We start from the raw sequence: 25,357 nt of genomic DNA on the forward strand, positions 1-25,357 counted from the left end.
TATCTCGACTTTTTTCTCTAAATTTAACAAGTTTTTTTCTCGTGATTTAATGAGTTTATTCTCAACATTTTATCTCGACTTTTTTCTCGTAATTTATTGACTTTTTTTCTCGTAATTTAATGACTTTATTCTCAACATTTTATCTCGACTGTTTTCTCGAAATTTAACAAGATTTTTTCTCGTAATTTAATGAGTTTATTCTCAACATTTTATCTCTACCTTTTTTCTCGAAATTTAACGAGTTTTTTCTCGTAAATTAATGACTTTATTCTCTACATTTTATCTCGACTTTTTTCTCTAAATTTAACGAGTTTTTTTCTCGTGATTTAACGAGTTTATTCTCAACATTTTATCTCGACCTTTTTCTCAAAATTTAACGAGTTTTTTCTCATAATTTAATGAGTTTATTCTCAACATTTTATCTCGACTTTTTTCTCTAAATTTAACGAGTTTTTTTCTCGTGATTTAATGAGTTTATTCTCAACATTTTATCTCGACTTTTTTCTCGTAATTTATTGACTTTTTTTCTCGTAATTTAATGACTTTATTCTCAACATTTTATCTCGACTGTTTTCTCGAAATTTAACGAGATTTTTTCTCGTAATTTAATGAGTTTATTCTCAACATTTTATCTCTACCTTTTTTCTCGAAATTTAACGAGTTTTTTCTCGTAAATTAATGACTTTATTCTCTACATTTTATCTCGACTTTTTTCTCTAAATTTAACGAGTTTTTTTCTCGTGATTTAACGAGTTTATTCTCAACATTTTATCTCGACCTTTTTCTCAAAATTTAACGAGTTTTTTCTCATAATTTAATGAGTTTATTCTCAACATTTTATCTCGACTTTTTTCTCGAAATTTAACGAGTTTTTTCTCATAATTTAACGAGTTTTTTCTCATAATTTAACAAGTTTATTCTCAACATTTTATCGCGACTTTTTTCTCTAAATTTAATGAGTTTTTTTCTCGTGATTTAACGAGTTTATTCTCAACATTTTATCTCGACTTTTTTCTCGTAATTTAATGACTTTATTCTCAACATTTTATCTCGACTTTTTTCTCGAAATTTAACAAGTTTTTTTCTCGTAATTTAACGAGTTTATTCTCAACATTTTATCTTGACCTTTTTCTCGAAATTTAATGATTTTTTTCACATAATTTAATGAGTTTATTCTCAACATTTTATTTAGACTTTTTTCTCGAAATGTAACGAGTTGTTTCTCATAATTTAACGAGTTTTTTCTCATAATCAAATATGATAGTTTTCCTACATCTGCTATAATACAATGTCGTTAGTCTCGAGAGTATGTACATTAGTTAATAAATATGACGATCCGCCTTGAATAATTGAATGTCCTGATGGACTAGTGGCAGTTTCTCAGTTTAGGGTGCAAGAGGTTCCCGGTTCTAATCTAACCATATGTCATTTTTTTTCCTCATTAAAACCAAAGATGTTCACAAGTTTATTCTCAACATTTTATCTCGACCTTTTTCACGAAATTTAACGAGTTTTTTTCTCGTAATTTAACAAGTTTATTCTCAACATTTTATCGTTAAATTCCCTTTTTCTCGAAATTTAACGAGTTTTTTCTCATAATTTAATGAGTTTATTCTCAACATTTTATTTAGACATTTTCTCGAAATTTATCAAGTTTTTTCTCGAAATTTAACAACTTTAATCTTGAGATGGTTTTATTTTTTTATTATTGCTTGGCCCTAATCCTCTTCCGTAAATTCTTCAGTAGCAACTGAATTATATAAAGTAATACAACAATACAATTTTTTTTTCCCATGGTAGTAATACCCCCTTTAATACTTTCATGGTCAACTATAACTAACAATTTTTACTTTATTTATAATTATAGTAAAAATAAACATATGCTATATTTAACTATGTGTATGTTTGTGTTCTTACACTCATTCTCAAAAAGATGGAATTGCATTCCCAGTAAGCCCATGGCCTTGCAGAACGTGTATGTTGCGGCACTCTTCTTCTTAGGGCATAGTTTTAAGATCTAACATCATAAAAAAGCAGGGGAAAAAAGATTGTTTAATTTCAGTTGTTTGTTTGTACATGTGCGAATATGTGTTGATCTGTGTGTGTGTGTCTCACCACTATCAGGTCATTGAAGAGGAACACCTCCCTCTGATGTGAAGCCTGTTTCTGCGGTTTATTTACATCAGTGACCTCATAGAGTCGACTGCAGCACACCAGCCTACGATGAGGAACTGACAGTATCTGAGGAAGAAAGAGAGAGATCAAAAATCGAGTGAATTCAATTCAAAAGGTACAGCTTCCATCAGCACAAGAAATGAAAAGGGGAATTTCTGATGCAGCACGGGCTGAAGAAAGAAATTAATATTTAATATGGAGGTGCAATGTTTTACTGCGCTGTCATGTGAAGTATGAAATTATGGCACCAAACTAATGAGCAGTTTCAGTCTCAAGTTTTCTGTTTTTTTTTTTTTGTTTTTTTTTTTACTTTTATACCTGTTTTTATAAACTGATTCACGTAGCTGTTAGTATACAGAGGTGGGAAAAATTAATGATCAGAAACAGTAATGTGAATTTCACTGGTTGATGCTTTGAGCAAAGTTTATTTTTACTTCATCATGTTACTCAAACTTCAGACTGGCAAATGTTTTTTGGGTCATATAAGTTAAAAATAAATTTCAGACTTATATATGAAACCCATGTTGTTTACCTTCCTTATTATTTTGTAAGTTCTTACGCAGAACCGGATTCATTTAAATAAATAGAATTTTATGAATTTTTATGAACCAGTTCCATTAATAGCACAATTTCATCATTTGGCAATCTAGTTGCTCTTCTTTTTTCCCCTAAATTTCTAAGAAGAATCCCTCGACATTTATAACTATTGCATAAACGGTGCTGGACAAGTTCAATACCTAGTGTTAGCAGTGGCGTAACTTTATTTTAAAAAATGGGTGGGACAAGAATGTGTATGGGGGGGGGGTATGTTGTATTATTATTACAATAATAATAATATGATATTAAAACTATAAATGTGTTCAAATATGATAGTTTTCTAACATCTGCTATAATACAATGTCTTTAGTCTCGAGAGTATGTACATTAGTTAATAAATACGACGATCCGCCTTAAATAATTGAATGTACTGATGGACTAGTGGCAGTTTCTCCGTTTAGGGTGCAAGAGGTTCCCGGTTCTAATCCAACCATATGTCTTTTTTTTTTCCTCATTAAAACCAAATATGTTCATTAGTGATTGTATATCGAGAGATGGGATACGTTTATATGTATTTTGTTTTTTGTGATTTCAACGTATCGAATAGAGAGTCTCCGCAATAGCGATAGATTGAAGCGCTCATCCGTGTGAAGACTGCGCAGTGTGCACGAGTGCTGTGAACCCTGTTGCACGCGCCTCTGATAACAGTGACAACAAGCACTCAACATAATTTCAAAAACAACACATCCCAGCGCCAAATCGCCTATTATTAACACAAATTGATAATCAACTAGAGGTGTTTATTTTGTATTAGATATCTGCGAGATGTTATAAAAAGTGGTGGGGACAATATCGACCCTTTCAAAAAGTGGTGGGGACATGTCCCACCCGTCCCACCCACAAATTACGCCTATGAGTGTTAGGGTTTGACCAAATCATTTACACTAGTACAGGGGGGTCCAGTCCTGCTCCTGGAGGGTCAGTGTCCTTCAGAGTTTAGCTCCAACCCCAATTAAACACACCTGACCCAACTAATCAAGAGCTGTGTCTAAAATAGCCCCCTGTACCCTTAAAAAGGGCACTATTTGAGGGGACAGTCATTTGTAGTGGTGTCCGAAACCATAGTGGACGTTATCGAGTGCACTCATTCAATCCCGCAATGCACCATAATAACAAGTTTACAACCGATGTACGTTCAATGGCTAGAGAATACCCATAATGCTCTGTGATGGTCGCGTCGAATGAAACCAAAAGATGGCTTCCGCAGCTGAATCATCCATCCGTCCATTTTCCAAACTGCTGGTCCAATGTGGCAACAGCATAATATCATGCAGGTATAAATTCCTTTTTACTTGATTATTAAATTGTTTAATAAATGCTACAGTAGTTTCCATGACAGAGTTCAAGATACATCTTTTCATCTTACTACTGGAGCTGCCAGTTTGCTACGTTTCAAGCACAAACTATGCAAAAGCTTGTAATGCTTATCCAGCATATGCAGTGTCAGATTCACTCACTCATTTTCATTCACTCATTTAAGTGGATTATTAGTGGAGTAATTGTGGATAATAGTGAATAAGGGTATAGGGGGCAATTTCGAACACAGCCAAGGTATACTAGAAAACTTCCAGGCAGGTGTTTTGAGGCAAGTTGAAGCTAACTTTGTAGGACATCATCACTCCACTGCACAAGTATGAGTGATAGTAATGCCAATGTTTGGCTCAGCAAGACCCACTAATAAATGTAATGTTGATGAGACGGTTGTTCGGTCAGCTATCTCACTGTCTCTAATCACCTTTTCAAATCTGTAACAGGTGCAACCCAAACCAAAAGGTGATGCACTTTTCACATTTACTTGACCTTTGTGTTTAATTGGTAGAGAACTGACTCACCGTCTTCATTCCAAGAATGCTTTGCTCCACCCTGGTAACGTAGGTCACATGGTCCTCGTTGGAGCGCAGCTCCCTCTGCTGAATCCGCTCGTAAATGCCGGCTAGCATCTCCCGCGGAATATCTGCCCCATCATCCACTCCTGAAGGGGAATTTATTTATTAATTATGTATTATCATTATAATACAAATGCAAAAATAAGACAGGATGTAGAACTGTGTACATGAATGTTCTGGATGGTCTGTGTAATAGGTATGAATCTTTTGTTAACAAGGACCACACCATATAGAAAAGCAGAAGTGTCACTGTATACTTTTAAGTAACTTATTGCTGTTAAAAGTGAGGATTTATTTGGCTCTATTGAAAAGTCCTAGAGCTCAACTAATAGTATGCTCTAATTTCATTCCAGTCCCCATGTCTTTACATCTCACTTTAAACAGCTCTCTTACACCGTATGTGTTTGCAGGAAGTATGGCAACAGATCAAAAACTATTTGATCAGAGACCCGGAATCTGTCCAAGACACACACACACACACACACACGTCTACACTCCTAGGAGATAATCAGAATGACTCTTTTGATATTAAAAAATGCAAATTTAAACATGGAGATGGAAAGCTGATTAAAATTGGCAAGATTTAAAATCAAATATTCAATCTCTGACCTCAAAACACCAACACGCTCCAAAGCACACATAAACGCACCTCGTAGGTTGCGTATGAAGTCTTCCAGCAGCATCTTGCGCTCTGGTTTTATGTTGGGACTGTACATGTCTGTGTTCAGCAGCACGATGGCAAAGGCCAGGATGAAGATGGTGTCGGGGTTATGAAACTGTTGCACCACGTCAGGGTTACACATGCAATACCTCTGACTGAAAGAAAGACACAGGAATGCACATTTTAGTAAATCTACTGCACCCAGTAAAAGCTGTGGAAAAAAATTGCCATAGTTAATCTGAAAATTGCATGTGTGTCAAGGAAATGACTCTTTACTGGTGTGTGATTCTCACCTGAATGCTTCAATGAGTCTCTCGACTTTTTGAGCTTCTCCTTGCACTCGCACATGAGCCTGAAACTTTCTCAGAGCTTCATCCAGCTCCAGCATAGAAAAATCCATCTCATCCACCACACAGCTGAGAAAGAGAGAGAGAGAGGCACATAAAAAACTCATAAATGTGCTCTGTTTAAATTAAGAGACCAATTTATGAAGCTCCAGCACTGTAAGAAATGAAAATGTGCCATTATTACCTTCAGTGGTTGGTTCTTAAATTATAAACCCCAATCCTGAATATGCAGTTATATTCATGCGCTGGTTAACATTGGTCAGGTTAATGTCATTATATTAACCTTAATTGTAATGTTTACCTTTCACAACAAGAATATAATTTTATAGTTTGTTAATTAATGCCATAGTTTAATATTATGTATTAACATAATATTTTTAATTTATATTTACAATTTATTGACAATCCTGACTTTTTTTTTTTTTTTTTGCACAATACTTTTTGCATCATTTTATTTCTATATAGTATATTTGCACATATTTTTACATAGTTTTAAATTCAGCTGGTTTATTTCATTTATGGGGGTTTATATAGATGTTTTAAAGGATTTAGGACTAAACCTTTGCCTCATCAGACAGTTCGTCTGCAAAATGACTATGATACAGGGAAAACTATAGTGCTTATGAAGGGTTTATGAAGACATGACTCACTCTAACACATCTCTGTTGAACTGCCTCTTGCTGTTACCCAGGAACTCTCCAATCATCTGTCGACTCAAACCCTTCCTCTGCAACAGGAAGTGAGCCACACCGATGGCTGTGTCCGGAATAAAGCCCCTGGATATCAAGAACTGGATTCCTTTGTCTGGATTTCTGCAGGAAGATTAAGAAAGATGTAGATGAGTACTAACAACTGATTCTTCTTTTTCTAAAGAAGCTGGAGCTAACACTATATTAACTATCATTAATATAATTAGCTAACATCACATTATATAATGTTATGATATAATATACTTCATGTACATTTAATGAAACATTTTTTTATACTTAAATTTACAATACCCATTAAAATCTTTTTTTTTTTTTTTTTTTTTTAATAATTTTCCACAAAAATATTCCAAGAAAAAAATGGTTTCAACATTGATAATAATAAGAAATGTTTCTTGAGCAAATCAGCATATTAGAGGGACTTCTGAAGGATCATGTAACACTGAAGACTGGAGTACTGATGCTGAAAATTCAGCTTTGCATCACAGTAATAAATAACAGTTTAAAATATATGGAAAACACATATTTTAAATTGTAAGAATATTTCATAATATTACTGTTTTTACAGTATTTTTGATCATATAAATGCAGCCTTGGTGAATTGAATGCTTTTTTGAACACATATTTTACTATGTTAAAACCATTAAACAAAATTCTGAGCAGAAAATACACAAACAATCTGCATCTAGTCAGGTTGTGTGAAAGTTATGTTTCCAAGAAAAAAAAAAAAAAAGGAAGACGTTTGTGTCAGGGTTACCAGGTTTTCACAACAAAACCTGCCAAATTGCTACTTGAAACTTGTCCAATCGCGTATCGGGGGGTCCCCCGGCCCCAGCTTTGTGGCGAGGTTCCCCTGGTAAAATTCTCATTTGGGGGATAAATATCATGTTATTTGGGGTCGCTTCAACCCGCCGACATAAAAAAAAAAACAACCCGCGGCAACCGTGTTAAAGTAGGAAAACCACGGACTTGGCAACACTAGTTTGTGTGCTTGTGCGCAGGTTTTCTTATATAAATGTGTTAGGAGAGATATTCATAGCGACAAAACATAGAGTATTTCAGATTACTCTTTCCACATCCATTAACATCATTCTGTTTCAGAGATGCGCACATCCATTTGTGCATCACAACGTTTGTATTAGCAGCCCTCAGCCAATAACAGCTGCACTGAGTATCTTATATTTATGTATGTACACTACTATTGCGTCGATAAGAACTCAGCAAGGCTGGATTAAATTGATCAAAAGTGACAGTAAAGACCTTTATAAAGACATTTCAAATAAAGCAAGTAGTGAAAGCAAGAAGTGTGAAATGAAAAACTCAGAGTGGAGCTAGAACAGAATTATTACAGGACATTGCTTCATTATAAGTTGATTTAAAGGAAAAAATAACCCATATGGACACCAGTGAAAGTTTTTGTTTTATTTGCACTATTGCATTGAAATGTTCATTTATAATAATACTGATATTTCTTTCTCAGTCTCTCTCTGTATTTGTCTGCTTCTTGCTTTCTTTAGCATCGCATTCTGAGATGACATCACTGTAACGTGCATTATTTCCAGCACGCTGAACATCTTCACAGGTCACATCCGACCTTATAAGGGGTAAACGCACGTGCAAACATGCACACACACGTGCGTCACCCCAAACGTGCTACCCATTGTGAGTGAATAGCTGAAAAAAATACAATATCCACATATATCTTGACAGAAACCTTTTTAAAAACAACATTGTCCCTTAGTCACACAGCCTGAGTAAAACTGTCAGTGTAGATCACCTGGTTACCACGGCAACCATGCTGCTACTCACATCAAGCATGTCAAAGTGAATCTGATCTGAGATTTCAATTGAGTGCTGATGCACTCTGAAGCCTCTGAGGATTGGCTTTATTCTCTCTCTCTGTATATGTGTGTGTGTCTGAAAGTGCTACACACACACAAAATGGAGCAGAGAAAGAGCTTCACAATCACCCCTGAGGGAGTATAATGTAGTCATCTTGAGTATGTGTGTATGTATACATGTGCGAGTGTGTGTGTGTGTGTGTAATTGTCAGTGTGTATCAGCAGGCATAATGAAAATGCACTCAACTCTTTATTCATGCGCAAACTGACCCGGCAAACAAAAGCTCTTTTGTGAAATTATATTTTATTTACAGCAAATGTACCCGCCAATAAATTGTACTGTTTTTAAATTAGATTTAGTGGGTCTTGCTACTATTACTGTTGCTCATATTTTGGATTAGTATTTGGAACAAATCTATCAAATGTTTCTTTGTTCATGAAGACCTATAAACCTTTAAACTGTAAACTTTTTTCAAAACGTTCGAATGAGATTTTGACAAGCCAAAATGTACCATGACAAACTTTGCTTTTGTAGTCAAATATTATACCTATATGAATTTCTTCACATTTAATTTTACTTTCATATATTCAAATTGCAATTCTACATCCTTAAATTTAGAAATTGAAGCAATATCTTGAAACCAGAATATCGTACGTGGTGCTTTGGACTTGGGCCAGTAAATATATGTAGCAACCACTAAGAAGACCCTAGTAACAGCATAGAAACATGCTAAAAAAAACATTCAGAGCACCTTTCTTCAGAAAATGAAATGATCTAGGGACAAATTAACTTCCGTACTAACCGTACCGTACCATCAGTTTTCCTCATGAAGATCATAAGATTGGCAGTGCTGTTTTTGTTTACTAAAACTATTGAAAATTGTTTTTGGTAGTTAAAATAAAGCTAAAATAAAATATAAAAAACTGAAATGTTGCCTTGGCAACTAACTGAAAAAAGTTTAAGTTGAATTAATACAAAAATAAATTAAAGCTGTAAAGAAATATAGAGAAAAAAAAACAGTAACAAACTAAAAGACCGCTTTAAAGGTGCAGTGTGTAAATTTTAGCGCCATCTAGCGGTGAGGCTGCAAATCGCAACCAAAGACTCAGGCCACTGCTCACCCCTCCCTTTCAAAGCACATACAGAAGCTACGGAGGCTGACACGGGACAAATATGTCGTTGTCTAAACAGCAAAGAGTAGCTAGTCAAGCAAACATGCTCTGTAAAGCAGTTTGTCCATTTAGGGCTACTGTAGAAACATGGCGGCACAAAATGGCAAATTTGATGTAAGGGGCCCCCCGGTGTATGTAGATAGAAATGGCTCATTCTAAGGTAATAAAAACATAATAGTTCATTATGTAAGGTCTTTATACACCACTGAAAACATAGTTATGTATACTGTATTGCATTTCTGTCAATAGATCCTCCTAAATTTTACATACTGGACCTTTAATAGAAAGATTTATCTTTAATCTTTGTACTCACACATTGAAGAGGTTGAGTCCTATGCGGTAAAGGCGTTTGCGTGCAATATCTGTTGACAGCGTGCCACAGGGCGTGTCCTGGCAGTGTGGGCGGGGCAGAGACAGAATCATCGTTTCACACGCTGATGTCGAGGTGCTGCTGCTACTGACGGGCTCTGAGCTGTTTTCCGCCGTCTCGGGCGCAATCTGATTGGTCTGTTTCCCCTCCTGTCCCGACCCTGCTGATGGTGCATCCAATCCGGTTGGCTGTTGGTTCTCTTTCTCTTCCTCGCTGGGTGGTGGAGCTGGAAACTCAGGCTCCACCGGGGCTGATGATGCCGACTGGCCTGCAATCTTTCCCCCCTTTTGGGGTTCCGAGCCGGTCTCCTTGGATACGCCGTTACCAAGGGATACTGACTCCAGCATGGAGGAGGAGGAGAGGCGAAAGTTGTGGTTATCAATTTGAACAGTCACATCTCTGAAAGCCATCATGAGTTTACTGGCACTGCGGGGTATGCTCTCCCCACAGCCGCTCGGTGCGGCCTCCTGTAGGGGGTCCATCAGGAGCCCCTCAGGATGGGAGCCAGAGGGAGGGGCCGCAGAGGACTTCTCTGCTTCACCGTCTCGAACAGAACTCCAGCTGCTCAAAGCCTCGTCAATAGACCGTGCTAAAGACTGAACCTGGCAGGGAGGACAGAATAGAATAGAATAGAATAGAATAGAATAGAATAGAATAGAATAGAATAGAATAGAACAAATTTGAATAAAATATAACAGAATACAACATGAAATAGAACAGAATAGAATAAAGCCAAATACAACAGAACAGAACAACATATTTGAATAGAACAGAACAAATTTGAATAAAATAGAACAGAACAAATTTGAATAAAATAGAACAGAATACAACATATTTGAATTTAATTAAACAGATTAGAATAGAACCAAATACAACAGAATGATCTTTACAACAGAACTGAGTCAGCATTGAACTGACTTCAGCTGAACAACAGCCAAAATGCGTCATTTTTGTTATCACTGTAAAGCTGCTTTGAAACAATCTGTATTGTATAAAGCGCTATATAAATAAAGGTCACTTGACTTGACTTGAAAAGAACAACATATTTGAATAAAATATAATAGAATAGAACAAATTTAAATAAAAATAGAACAGAATATGACATTTGAATTTAATGAAATGGAACGGAATAGAACCAACTCCAACAAAATAGAACACCATATGTGAATAGAATAGAATAGAATAGAACAAATTTGAATAAAATAGAACAGAATACAACATATTTGAATTTAATGAAATAGAACAGAATAGAACACCATATTTGAATAGAAGAGAATAGAATAGATGTCACGTTCAGCACTGTTTAGTTTCTGTTTCATGAACTTTCATTTGTCACGTTCTTTTTTCAGTTTCCCGCCACTCGTCTGTCTCCCCGGTTACCATCGTTATTAGTTCACGTGTCAGCTGTGTTCTATTAAGTTCCTCCTGTTTACTCTATCCTGGTCAGATCTACGTTACATTATGTTGTGTTAACCCTGCCTGCCTGCCTGTGTGGATTGTTGTAATTAAACTTGTATTTTGATCTATTCGTCTGTCTTCATCTTCCTGCCTGAACACTAATTTTCCTACCTGAACACAAGTGTTACAGAATATCAGACTGCCCAAAATGGACAACTGGCTCAAATTTGTCATCCTCAAGAAAGCACAAACTTTTTTACCTTTAATGTTAACTTTTGTCATCTTGCTATCACCAGCCCCCTCAATGACGAGACCCTGAAGTCGCTTATCTGGATCAGGGCCAACTACAATCATCCCATCGACCTCCCAAACACTAATGGACTGAACTAGACTATCTTTAGGTGTTTGAAGAGCATCGCGTCCCGATCCAGAGAGCAGCCAGACCCAGAGCAAGCTTCTACACCAGCAACCACAGAGATGTCACATGAGCCCCCCACAGACTGAGTGGCACCACCCACCGTGAAGAGCGAGCCAGAGCCCACTGAAAAGAGAAACAGAGCTTGTCAGTCATGCAGTGCCCCAACGTGGTTCAGACCAGGGGTGTGAGCCCGTGACCCCAGTGAAGCAGAGTACTGGCTGACTTCGACAGGGACTTGTCAACTCCCAACCGATATCTGAATCTTCATTGTTGTTTAAGGACACCATCATCATGTCCAGTCTCCTGTCACTTCCACCACTACAGAGCTCAGGCAGTCCTCCAGCCCCATCACTTCTGGATGTTTGCAGCCCTGCACTGTCTCTACGCCCTGTCAAGCCGTTGAGACGCAGGTCCAGCAACCATCAACAGCGCCTATCAAGGATAATCCGGCCTCAGATCCCTTCATTCCACCTCGGCCTGTTGACCTGTCGGCTCCGCCCTGGCTCCTCCCACCTTTGGCTCCTCCAGAGACCCTCATCCGAGTGACTCCACCAGATTCCCTTGTCCCGTCGGCTCCCCCTTGGTCTGTCGTCTCACTGTCTATGCCACGGACATCTGGGCCGTCCGCTGCGCTCTGCCCCTCCTCCCCTACGGCTACAGCGGGCTCCATCCTCCCTGCGGGGTCTCACCAGCATTGTCCCTGTCCTCGGGTACTCTGGCTCCACCTACAATGCTCAGCGTCGTGACATTGCCTGGATCTCCTGCACCAGCGATGTCGCTCAGCTCCATCGATGCTCGGTCTGCACCGGTGGAGCCACCGGCTCTGTCTCTAATGGTCATCCCCCAGCTGACATCAGCTTCGTCACCACCTGGACTCCTCCCTCCCTTGTCTCCACCGTGGGCTGTTGGCACTGGGGAACTTCTGGGTCTGTGCCATCGACCAACCACCATCATTGTAGCCAGTGTCTCATTGTCCCACCATCACCATCCTTTCACTACATCCTGCCATCATCCCTCCTTGTCTGCCTCTCACCATCCCTTCTCCATCACCTCGTCCTCCTCCAAAGCCCCCTCTGGCCCTCCCTCTGTTCTGCCATGGCGCAGTTGTGCCTTTGCTGGAGGGGGCGACATGTCACGTTCAGTACTGTTTATGTTCAGTTTCATGGACTTCCAGTTTGTTTTCATTTGTCACATGTTCCTTTGTTCAGTGTTCCGCCCCTCATCCGTCTCCCCGGTTACCATCGTTATTAGTTCATATGTGTCAGCTGTGTTCTATTAATTATCCTTGGTTGTCTTTGATATTTTAGTTCATCCTGTTCACTTTATCCTGGTCCGAACTACATTACATTATGTTGTGTTAACCCTGCCTATCTGCCTGTGTGGATTGTTGTAATTAAACTTGGAGTATTTTGATCTATTCATCTTCCTGCCTGAACATAACTGTTACAATATAATAGAACAAATCTTATTTAAATAGAACAGAATACAACATTTTAATTTAATAAAACAGAACAGAATAGAATAGAACCAAATACAACATAATAGAACAACATATTTGAATTGAATAGAATAGAATAAAACAGAATACAACAAAATAGAAACCCATATTTGAATAGAACAGAAATGAATACAATAGAGTAGAATAATAGAATAGAGCAGAATGGAATATAATAGAATAGAACAGAATACAACAGAATAGAATAACATTTGAATAGAACAGAACAACAAAACAGAAGGACAGAAGAGAAAGAACAAATGCAGTAGAATCAAGCAATAAAATAGTATGAATGAACAGAATAGTTTGTTTACTTGAGCTAAATATGCTGAACTGATTTGCACAGAATTCTTGCTGTATCATCATGTATGTTAATGGTGTAACTGTACCTGTTCTGTGAATGTGTCCTCCAGGTGTGTGAGTGTGGTTGTAGCGGCCCCCGGCAGTGACGTGGAGTGTGTGAGCGGGATTCCCATGAGTGAACATCCTTCCATCAGCGCCCGTTCAGCAGAGAAACTTTCCCTCTGCACCCGGACCCTGCGCACTGACATACGCCGCGGGATCCCACTCTCCAGAACTGAGTTACGGATCTTCTGGAAGTTCTTGCTGAGCTGGTACTGACGAAACGCCATCTGAATCTTACAGGCCGCACGCCGAGAAATTAGAGGACCACCGTACTTTTGCTCCAGTTCCTCTATCTGCAGATAGATAGATAGATAGATAGATACTTATTAACTTAAAATGATCTCATCTTTTCAAGCTCTTAATATCTGTAACAAACAGTTTCACATGCACAGAAGCCTTACTGTTGGGGCTTACCTGTTTTTGTTTCAGATCAGGAGAGAGCTCGTATTCTGGAGGATGTGAGCAGGGCGGCACGTCAGGCTGACCGTCTTTTTTTTCATCTTTCTGTTCCTCTCCTGCAGCAGGAATCGAGCTGAGGTTTGGAATGACACAAGTGAGCAGTGGCTGACCCAGATTTGCTGTCTTTTAATCTAGCCTGATCAGAACCCAGTGCGCATTCAAGACTAATTAACTCTGCTTAATTACTACATGCAGGGTCTCACGGATTTCAAATTCAACACAGTCTTCATGGAAAATGAGGTAATCAAGTGAAGGGTTTAGATCATCATTTCAAATCATCATTTAATTGTCATGAAACATTGCATTAGATAAGCAAAATTTAATTACAATAAAATAAAATGGCGTTATTCAGTTTTGTATTTTAAACTATTCATTGAATAAATTTGATTTAAATGCATCTATATATGAGAATAAATCACAAAGTATATATATACAAATCACAAAGTGTATAAAACACTGATTCTAATTAAATTATTTATTAAATACAATAAAATATTTGGTTACTCACATAGTACAGTCATAATTATAAATTCTGAATCAAACCAAATCTCAGAGGTTAACACCCCACACAATCTTGCATAAGCCCATACATGACAAAGCCATTTTCCTCTCATGTTGGGCTCATGAAAAGTGTCTCTGAGTGGAAAGCAGATGTTTAAATCATGAGAGATGTCACAAAGTGCGTTTCTTCTGCTTAACAACACAGCTCAACCCCATTTCCATTTTCTCTAGGTTCTCTCTCAGTGTAGACACGGGTTTACAACACGCACAAGCACACTGCAGACTGAATTCACTGTCAGCACATTAGCTGCTACCCTGGAGTCAAGGCCACTTAAGCTCTGTAAGCACTCATACACGAGGAGCAGAGAGCAGGGTTTTCCATCTTTCATGCACCAAGTACTGTTTGCCTCTGAGGAACGAGAACAAATGCAGCAGAACCTTAAACGAGAGTGAAAACTTACGCCAATCCACATGGTCGGTACAGATCATTAGGTTGCTACGCAATTGATCTGAGCACCCAAACTGAAATGTGATATTCTTTATGAGAGAGCATGTGAAGTCATGCAGGTAGCAAAGAGTTTGATGTCATTTCCTGTGATATGACTCAAATGAATATGTTTTCTCTCTCAAGCTGTTTAAAAACAAATTGTGCGTGACGACAAGTTTCAACATCAAGCAGAAACCCAGGCAGTCGATTCCTGTAAATAAGAAGTGAGAAGCTAATTCATTAAAGCATTAAACTTTAGTTCATCACCAAACCTGGACCATTTGTGCTAAGGACAAATATGACATCACCATATCAGCTCCCAAAACGCCCTAGTAACCATCAGAGCACCCTAGCAACTGCATAGAAACATGCTAAAAACATTCAGAACACTCTAATAACTGCAAGGTGCCAACAAGTTAATCGAAAAGTAATCGAAATCGAAATTCAGAACCTCTAACCAGCATAATTTTCCCATGTCGATTATTTGGGTTTTTTAATTACTGTTAATACTTAATGCTTAAAAACATACTACCGCATGTGTAGTCACGTGACTCTGCCCCGTCAAGTCAGCGGCATGGAAGCAACATGGAGGCAAACTCGAACGCAGAGTCAACACACAAAGACGATCCCCGAAGTGAGATCACTTTAGCTTTGGTCCTCATGAAAGTTTGTCAATTGTATGTGTTTTTAAGGATTGCCAGTTTGAACATTCAAGCAATTTTAGACCATCAGATTTGTATTATACTGAGCTTCATAGCCGCACATCACGTGAAGACCGTGCGCAGAGAGAGGAGCGCAGAAACTCATTATCAACACTGTCCTGTGATTTATCACTAAAGTAGATTAGAAACTCAAGTTATAGCATATATTTTTCTACTTTTGAAGTAACTACTTACATCCCACAGATTCATAATTAATAGAGAGATGGCATGACTAATTCACAGATGCAATCGCTCTCATTAATGCATTCAAATAAATGTACTGGTACTGTGCTAATTTATCTGTATCTGATTTACAACGAGCAGAAATCTGTAAGAAATGTTACGAATCATAAGGTGCGTCCCAATTTGCGTACTTATGCACTATTCTATGACATTTTTAAGTACAAATAGTGTGTTCACAATGAAAATTCCAAAAAGAAAAAGTGCACTTTAAATACCCGGATGGTGCACTAAATTAACGGAAAAAACAAAGTGTGGAATGTTGGACACACCGCACTCAACTGTCACAGCTTTAATTACGTATTGGAGGGGGAGAGGGTATCAGACTCTGTTGTTAAATGACAAAATAACCTTATACAATTTACACACTACATGGATGTGTACATAGTGCATAAGTACATTGTGTACAAGTGCATAGTGTGTCATTTGGGACGCAACTATAGATAAAATAACTGCTGAAAGTGAGCTATGTTGGAGCACTCTTTCATTAGGAAAAATATCCCACTTTTAATAGTCAAGCATATTACAGTACAAACCTTGTCAGTGAATGTTCAATTAATTGAGGTTTTGACTTTAGGTCATATCGTCCAGCCCTGCAAGCATGTTTCCTCTTCAATGTAAATGTAATTTCTACATGTGATGCCACAGTAAAAAACAATGCTTAAAGGAACACTCCACTTTTTTTTAAAAAATCCATTCAGCCGATCTCCGGTTTTGGCGGTACCACTTTTAGCATAGCTTAGCATAGTTCATTGAATCTGATTAGACCGTTAGCATCGCGCTTAAAAATGACCAAAGAGTTTTGATATTTTTCCTATTTAAAACTTGACTCTTCTGTAGTTAAATTGTGTACTAAGACCGACGGAAAATAAAAAGTTGTGATTTTCTAGGCTGATATGGCTAGGAACTATACTCTCATTCAGGCGTAATAATCAAGGAACTTTGCTGCCGTTCCATGGCTGCAGCAGGAGCAATGACATTACGCAGCGCCCGTGAGCCCCTGCTTGCACAGGGAACGTGCCTTGCAACCATGGAGACGTATGTGAGAGAGGCTGCGTAATATCATTGCTCCTGCTGCAGCCATGGAACGGCAGCAAAGTTCCTTGATTATTACGCCTGAATGAGAGTATAGTTCCTAGACATATCAGCCTAGAAAATCACAACTTTTTATTTTCCGTCGGTCTTAGTACACGATTTCACTACAGAAGAGTCAAGTTTTAAATAGGAAAAATATCAAAACTCTTTGGTCATTTTTAAGCGCGATGCTAACGGTCTAATCAGATTCAATGAACTATGCTAAGCTATGCTAAAAGTGGTACCGCCAGAACCGGAGATCGGCTGAATGGATTCGAAAACGGTAAAACTCAACTGTTTAACTCTAGGGGAGCTGGAAAATGAGCCTATTTTCAAAAAAAGTGGAGTGTTCCTTTAACTATAAGATACTTTATTATATACACACTGTAAGAAGAAATATCTGTAGAAAAATTGGATAACGTCCTTTGAGAAAAGTTTACAGACATTTCCTTCAACCCTGAAACACAAAACATGCAATATGTAATTCAAAATACAGGTAAAACGCCTGTGAAAAAAACAATAATGAAAATTTCTTCATATTAACATTTGGCTGCAAATTTATGAAGTTACTTTCTTAAAGTGCAGTGAAAATTGTTAATGGTTTAACATGACATTATACTGTATATGTGTATTTTACTGTTAAATACTGTCAAATTAATGTTTTTTAGAAGTAAAAAAAAATGAAATACCATATAATTAAAAAAGCAGTTTAAGTAGATTGGTATATTAACATCATATCATTTAATGAAATGTACAATTGTAAGATATAAATTATACAGGCATCCCATAATACCGCTGTTACCACATCAGCCAGTTTTTAATGTAAAGTTAACAGTATTTTTTGTTTATCTTGGTTCTTCTTTTTTCAATCATTACTGGCACTAAATCAAAATAGATTTTCTATAGAAATAAAGCTGCTCTTTTATGTTTACCACAAAAATTTGATAATATGATTCAGAGTTTTCTGTTAAGGTAAAAAAAAAAATATGGGAAATTTCTGCCTTATCAGTTTGCTAAAAAGACATGGTGATAATTTCTTCAAATTTGGACACAAAAGTATAAATTTTCTGTTGTTTGGATCTGATTATGTTCAGTTATTATTTACTGTTTTATTATGAATAGCTTTTAAGACTTGGTTTTCTTGGCATCATAAAATATGCAGTCAACAAAGCTCAGATGGTTTGAAGTTCCCAAAATAGTGCAGAGCTGCCACATTCGCACATGCATTCTCACACACACAAACACACACAGCCTCTCTCTCCACCTGAGTGGTGCTTATCCATGCCGAGAGTTTTCCAGTCTATCAGAGGACGGACCACGGTTAAACTACACCTGCAACATGCACTAACTCTCTTTCTCGCAAACACACACACACTTACACTCCGCTAGCTTGAATCCCATCACCCAGACTGCCTCAGGCCCAGAGAACAGGGACCGCAAACAGAAAACCACTACCATTCAAAGATGAAATACTTAAACAATGCAGACATCTGCGGTAAACATGTATATTCACACTATTCTTCCTGCATCAATGTACTGTTTCTCATATTGCACATTTTGCCTGTCGTGTAGAAAGTGTAACTCTCTTCTGATTGGCTTGTTATAGAGGGTGTCATCCTCACCTGGAGCAGGTTATGGAATCTCCCTCTGGGGCCTCTGGTGCTGGACAGCAGAACTGGTGCAAGACGGTCTGACTCCTGTAAATGTTGAAATCCACATTCCACATATTAAATACTATATTATTTACATGTCACTTCATTTGCCTTTCTCAAGCACTTGGTTGCTGTAGCTTAGTGTGGTGGTACTGAACTAGTTTTGCTTCAGAATGCAGATTATTGGGCCTTAAAGGGTTAGTTCACCCCAAAAAAAACAATTCTATCATCACTTATTCACTCTCAAGCTGTTCCAAACCTGTATAAGTTTCTTTTTTTCAGTTGGACACAAAGGAAGATATTTTAAATAATGTTTGCAATCAGACAGTTGACGGTAGCCATTGACTTCCATTGTAGGAAAAAAATACTATAGAAGTCAATGGCTACCGTCAACTGTCTGGTTACCAACATTCTTAAAAGCTGCAGTCCGTAACATTTTTTGTTTAAAAATTACCCCAAATCAATTTTTGAGCAAGTACATAACCAGCCAGTGTTCAAAACTATCTCCTTACCTTAGCCCGATTCACAACGGTAAGCTTGTAATAAAGTTTTCTAAATAGAGTGGTACTGGTTGGTTTCTGCTGGAAATTTGAGCATGCCGCTGTTGTTCTTTGTGTCAGTACATCACATCTGTTTCGAAAGAACGAATCCCAGCTAGTAGGCTATATGGCATGTGAGGATGCTGCAGGTGGCGGATTATTTATAGTGTTTTCTCAAAGCAGCTGCAATAATTAAACTTATCAGTTTGATGGCGGATTGTATGGTATGACAAATGGACAATTAGAGATTAGACTGTACAGAAACTGAAATCTACAGATTACGCTAATACACACTAAATACACGTAGTCACACAATGCTGATGTTAGTATTAACAATTTGAGAACAAAGTATAACAATAATAATTTGCACAGTTTGATCTAAGCTAAGCGATCGTTAAATTTACTCACCACTGGTAGCGCGATTTATTGTAATACTTTTTTCTCAGTTGGTCAGAACAAAAGTGTTGGTCATATTTCCAAGACTACAATCTGTGATTCCGAAGTACAGTAGTATCCACTGGTGCAGTGACTGACAGCCACACATTCTCCTCAAAGCATTAGTTTCATCTGCGCTGATGCACAACCCACGTAAAGATGATAATTACACATATAACTGCAATTGCAGGTTTTGAACAGAGATGGCGACAAAGAGGCAAAACTTATGGACTGCAGCTTTAAAATAACTTCTTTTGTGTTCAACAGAAGAAAGAAACTCACAGGTTTGGAACAACATAAGGGTGAGTAAATGATGACAGAATTTTCATTTTTGGGTGAACTATCCCTTTAAATACATTTATGTGTTTGGTAAACTCTTTCTACCTATGTAACTTGTATTGCATTCAAAGTATACATTTTATCAGTTCACGCATTCCCTAGGAATCAAACCCATGACCTTGGCATTATTAGCGTCATGCTCTACTACTTGAGCTACAGGAAATAGCAATCGAAATAACAGCCAGGCATTCACTGCACAAAACATTATGGTTGGCACAAACCATGTCCTTGATGCAAGAGAACCTGTATTTAATGTAGTTTGAGTCATATTTCGTTTACCTTTAAAAATGGTTAGTTGCTTTTCCAGGTGTCTGCAACCAGAACAGACCTGCAGTTGCTGGTTTTGAACCACTAGCCTGATGCTAAACAACATACCTAAATTAATTTCAAAATGAAATGTTCATCCTGGCAATCACAAATGTTTTAAACAATATCTCAAAGAACACAAAAACAACTTCCAAAATGTTGACGACTAAGTTTTGTATAACATCTGTTTAACTTATAACATGAAAGTAAGGTTAATAATATAACTTAGATTAAAAATTTTTTAGTTTTACTCAAATTAGATTGATGCAAAAATGAGTACACCCCACAACAAAAACTACATCTAGTACTTTGTATGGCCTCCATGAAATGACAGCACTTACTTTCATGTTAAACAGATGTTGTATAAAACGTAGTCTTGTCAACATTTTGGAAATTGTTTTTGTGTTAATGGAGATATTGTTCAAAATGTTACTTTTCAAAGGGGGTGTACTCATCTACACTGAGCACTGTATATGGCTGCTCACAATTTCTTTTCATTCTATAATATTGGGACCCACTTTATATTAAATGGCCTTAACTACTATGTACTTACATTTAAATTAATCATTTGATACAATGCACTTATTGTGTAAATACATGTTTTTACATTGTACTTATATTTTAAAAACACTTCCATGTAAATACATCTGTAATTAATTTCTGTAATTACATTTATAATTACACTGTTGACCCATCCCTTAACCCTACCCCTACCCTTAAACCTACCCATACCACCAAACCTGTCCCTAACCTTACCCGTATCCCACCTCAATAGCTGAAAATGTGTTTTGTAATTCAATATGAACCCAATAAGTACATTGTACTTATTTTTTGATGTAAGTACATAGTAGTTAAGGCCACTTAATATAAAGTGGGACCTAATATTGTATATACTTCAGTCTAAATAAGGAGTCTGGCTGATTTCAGAGCTCAAGATGAGTCTTGTTTGAGCCCTCCATTGTTGACAGCACATCAAATATGTTTACTTCTCACTCGAGCATAACATGAGAATGTGAAGTGCTATTAATATAATCATATTTGCATATCACTTCCTTGCAGTCCTGCTATTGTGATTATTATGTAATATTCATTAATAATCCAATATTCTGTTGTCCCAGCTGCTTTCTTGGTTTTAAAAAAAAAAAAGTGCATCGCTACATTTTTGTGTTCCACAGAAGAAAGAAAGTCAGTTTTGGAACGACATGAGGATGATGGCAGAATGTTGATTTGTCTTTTGCAAACACCCTGTCTTCACTCGCTAATAAAGATGCAACACTCTCAAAATACACCTGTCATAACCAGACACGCTGATGATAGCGATGTGAGATTAACTTTAATGAGCTGGGAGCATGAGCATAATTGGACCCTAAAACTCATTGGCAATGAGTGTCTCACACTTCCAGTACATCTAAATTTATTCCATCATAAACACACTACAAGGTAACATACTCTCAGACTCAAGACTAAGTGTTTTGTACCCTAAAGGAAAAGACAATGTTACCATTAAACAAATCAGAGCAGAATGTATCATTCCAGTTTTGCTTGTGGGGTTAACACACACACATACACACACACACACACACACACACAGGGAGTACTCTACAAATGCAGCGTGAGATGTGCATCGAAGCAGATGAGCAGTCGTAATAGATGACAGTGACACACACACACACTCAGTCCCTCAATCTTTCTCTCTCTTACTGTGGATTAGATTCCAGCTGGCGGATCAAATTCACATGCACTATGGGAATGTCACTTAAAGCCTCGTTTTATGCATAAATTTGTGTGTATGTGTGTGTGTGTGTGTGCATGTAGATCCCTGGCAGTAAAGTGTTTTTAAGCTCTTTTTAAAAAGCATTCTTGCAGCAAAATAATCAGGTGCATTAAAAACCTCTTTCCTGAGACCTTTTTGCCCTGTAAAGAGTGAACTAATGCTGACCTATAATCATTTTTCTTCCATTTTAGAGTGTGTGGTTAATTCAGTACTGGACATAGCAGTGCAAACACATACACACACACATGCATATAAACACTGCCAGATTACACACCCACATGATCTTAAAAAAATATTTTTAAGATCATGTGGGTGATTTTATAAATGCTGAATGATTTTATAAATGCAAATCATACATTTTAAGTTCACTGAATTATTGATGTGCACACTTGTATATTCACTGTGGCCTACATAGTGAGATTCCTGTGTTATGTAATCCTGATGGCGCATGTAATCTGCCTCACCGATCTCGTGTTTTCCTAAAGAAAGACTGATTTGAGAAATTATTATCCACTTGAGAACTCACTCAGATGCCCGTGGGAGTCCCACAGCTCGGCACAAGGTGGCAGGTGTCTGTGGGACCAGGGACCTACAGCAGGGGTTCTGAGCATCATCATCATCTTCATCAGCAGAGTCCGGACTGGCAGTGCTGGGTCCAGCAGGCACAAGCTGCATGTCCAGAGGGGAATGATGCTGCTGCTGCTGAGTTTGAACTGGAGGTGTCCCGGCTCTGCTGGTTCGGGGCAGGCTGGAGGTCCGGGGGGGCGGAGGCGGATGATAGCGGGGAGGATGCCGGTGATGGCTGCTGGAGTCCCGGAGCTGCCGATTCTCAACCGCTAGATCCTCCAGCCGGCGCTCGAGTATGTCTATCCGGTATCGCTGGGTTTGGATCAGACTCTGTTGATTCTGCACGATGGCGGTGAGCTCCTTAAGATAGAGCACCGCCTGCAGAGGGTTCTCCAGGAGGCTTGACATCCCGGCGAGACTCCCGTGCGACGCTCCTCTTGAAAAAGCCGAGCAATGATGCTATACAAGCGGGGTGTTTCGGTGTCAGTACCCCTGATGTACGGGTTGCTATTTAAATGGCTGAACTGAGAGAGAAAGAGAGACAGAAAGAGCGCGAGACCCCCGCCTCCGCCTCCACATCCGTGTCCAGAGCGCGCATGAAGGGATGCGCGGAGTGGTGCTGAGGCGAGGATGTCAAAACATAGGATTGAAGGGGGCGTGGCCGGATTCGCGAGTGACGTCAGGGGGCACGCAATGAGGCGCAATAACAGAGTTTGTTTGGTTTACTGAGGCTCATAAAAAATAAGAAATCGAGATCAGCTGTACTTTGTTTATTATTTCGTTTGTTTATTTTCACAGTTCATTCAGATTTGTTGTTAATAATGAATTATCATTATTAATAATAACTGCCTTAACATGGCTTCTATACAGGCACTTGCACACATAGACATTTTTTTTTCTTTTCTTGTTTTTTTAAAATAAATGAATATATATTGCCGTTTGCGCACAGCTTCCCTGTCAAACAAATATATTTACTGAATAAAAAAAAAAAAAAAAAATACTATATATCAGGTCGGCCTTTTTGAGTTCAGCTGCCCTCCGCTCCGAGACTCACCATTCATTCATTCCCGCACGCGCGCGATGAGAAGCGAAAAAGAAAAAAGCTCTAGATGGATCCATCCCGTGCATTTCTTTTAGGTAGCCTATGTATGTTCACAAACATGTGAAATTTTTGGCTATTTAAAGGTGAGATTATTTATACATTTAAGGCCGCTTTAATAGTTTGACCACCAGCAACGCATCTGCCTGATTTGATACTAATGTAATTTATGTCATATTATAATTTCGATTATTTTAATGTGCTATGCATTGCGCTTTGAACCATGGTAAAGATATCTGTAGGGCTGTCAATACCAGAAGAGGAGCATTTGTGAACTATTAGACAGTTTTCTGAGGATGCACGATGTACTAAAACTATTTAAAAATCATAAATATTATTATTAAATTATATAAAATATTTATTATATTATTATTTAACTAATAATATATATATTTTTAATGATGGTGGTTGTCTTTGATCGTGGATTTGATCATGCTGTGCTGTGTAACAACAAAAAACAGCAGGCTTTTGGCGCCCTCTGCAGGCATTTGTTATAAAATATAATGTATTTATAACAATTCAGGGGAAAAAACTCTTGATGTGTTTCAATATGCAGATTAGCTTGTTTTGGTTAATTTAGAAATCTACAGATGCAAACAGACAGATGGTAGTAGGCTTAAAACAAACACCATCTAAATGTGTAGGGTTTTCTTTCCATTAGAGTAAAGACATGGCAGCAAAAATGGTCCACAATCTTAAAATTGTCCACTACATAAACAAATAAACAAATTATTAGTGAAACTATGTCCCTCTCGTAGGTGCAGTCATTTTTTTTAAAATATATAGCTACTTGAAAATAGTAGCGTAGAAAACATGCACACTGTGGCATAGTTTGCTGTAGCCTTCTCTTGTTATAAACCTAGTGAATACTAAAGAAGACCATGGTCTCTGTGTGGACTGATTATTTTGTAGAAATCTGTGGAGTATGAAATTGCGTGAGTGTGAGGGAATTAAAATAAAATGGTAAGGAAGTCAGTTGTCTTAATATATTTAAGGGTTTATAATTTCTTTAAATAAATAATTATATGAAGTGCCTTTTTTCCACTTGAGCCCCTGCCCCCCAAAATGTCTGTGCACGTCCCTGTTCCTATAGTTTGTATATTCAATAATAAAAAAAATAATAACATCCCATGTAGGCTAGGCCTAATCATGAAAATGTAGCTACAGAAAAGTTAAATGTGTATTTAAAATGCCTAGAGTCTTATTTTATTGTTACAAATTTAGATTTCTGTTGCTTAGTTACCAATGAATCTGAGAGCATTATGACTGTTGCTTACTATATAGGCCTTATACTAATCTTCAGTGCAAATAATAATAAAAATAGAACAAAATCAAAAAGGTCGATATGTGAACATGGTTCGTCATAGACTGCTAAATAATCCGATCAAAACGTCTTTCCTATTTACCTGTTTAGCCGAGGCCTAAGCTACAACACAAATAATTGTTTTAATATTCGTATGGCTTACAGAAAAGGTATCTTACACAAAAAATACATATAAAATAATTGTAACCAATAATAATAAAATAACAATATAACAGAGATTAAAACAGTGTGTTAAGTCTTCTACGTGAATCATTATTAACATTTTAATTGACATTTAATAAACATTTAATTAAATCCTAACATACTGTTATGTACACAGATTTTAAACTTTAAAATTTTGTTTTTATTATTTTATGATACGTTTTCCCCCCGTTGTTGCGCGCCGAC

At 37.6% G+C, this 25,357-nt stretch overlaps 1 protein-coding gene across 1 annotated transcript in view; it reads right to left on the reverse strand.

Moving 5' to 3' along the window:
- The window catches only part of iqsec3b (IQ motif and Sec7 domain ArfGEF 3b), a 29,239-nt gene extending 6,097 nt beyond the window's left edge, over positions 1–23,142 (reverse strand). The window contains exons 1-11 of the mRNA XM_067389172.1: positions 22,507–23,142; positions 18,558–18,632; positions 13,888–14,005; positions 13,458–13,766; positions 9,701–10,359; positions 6,317–6,478; positions 5,613–5,735; positions 5,308–5,474; positions 4,605–4,744; positions 2,116–2,241; positions 1,918–2,017 (exon numbers count right to left, since the gene is read on the reverse strand). Coding sequence (XP_067245273.1) covers positions 1,918–2,017; positions 2,116–2,241; positions 4,605–4,744; positions 5,308–5,474; positions 5,613–5,735; positions 6,317–6,478; positions 9,701–10,359; positions 13,458–13,766; positions 13,888–14,005; positions 18,558–18,632; positions 22,507–22,955 — 2,428 coding nt within the window. The 5' untranslated portion in view covers positions 22,956–23,142. The remainder of the gene's footprint in view (positions 1–1,917; positions 2,018–2,115; positions 2,242–4,604; positions 4,745–5,307; positions 5,475–5,612; positions 5,736–6,316; positions 6,479–9,700; positions 10,360–13,457; positions 13,767–13,887; positions 14,006–18,557; positions 18,633–22,506) is intronic.
- Positions 23,143–25,357: the final 2,215 nt, after the last annotated feature.

The sequence above is a fragment of the Chanodichthys erythropterus genome, chromosome 7, assembly GCF_024489055.1.
Source record: "Chanodichthys erythropterus isolate Z2021 chromosome 7, ASM2448905v1, whole genome shotgun sequence".
In the NCBI taxonomy this organism is placed as follows: Eukaryota; Metazoa; Chordata; class Actinopteri; order Cypriniformes; family Xenocyprididae; genus Chanodichthys; species Chanodichthys erythropterus.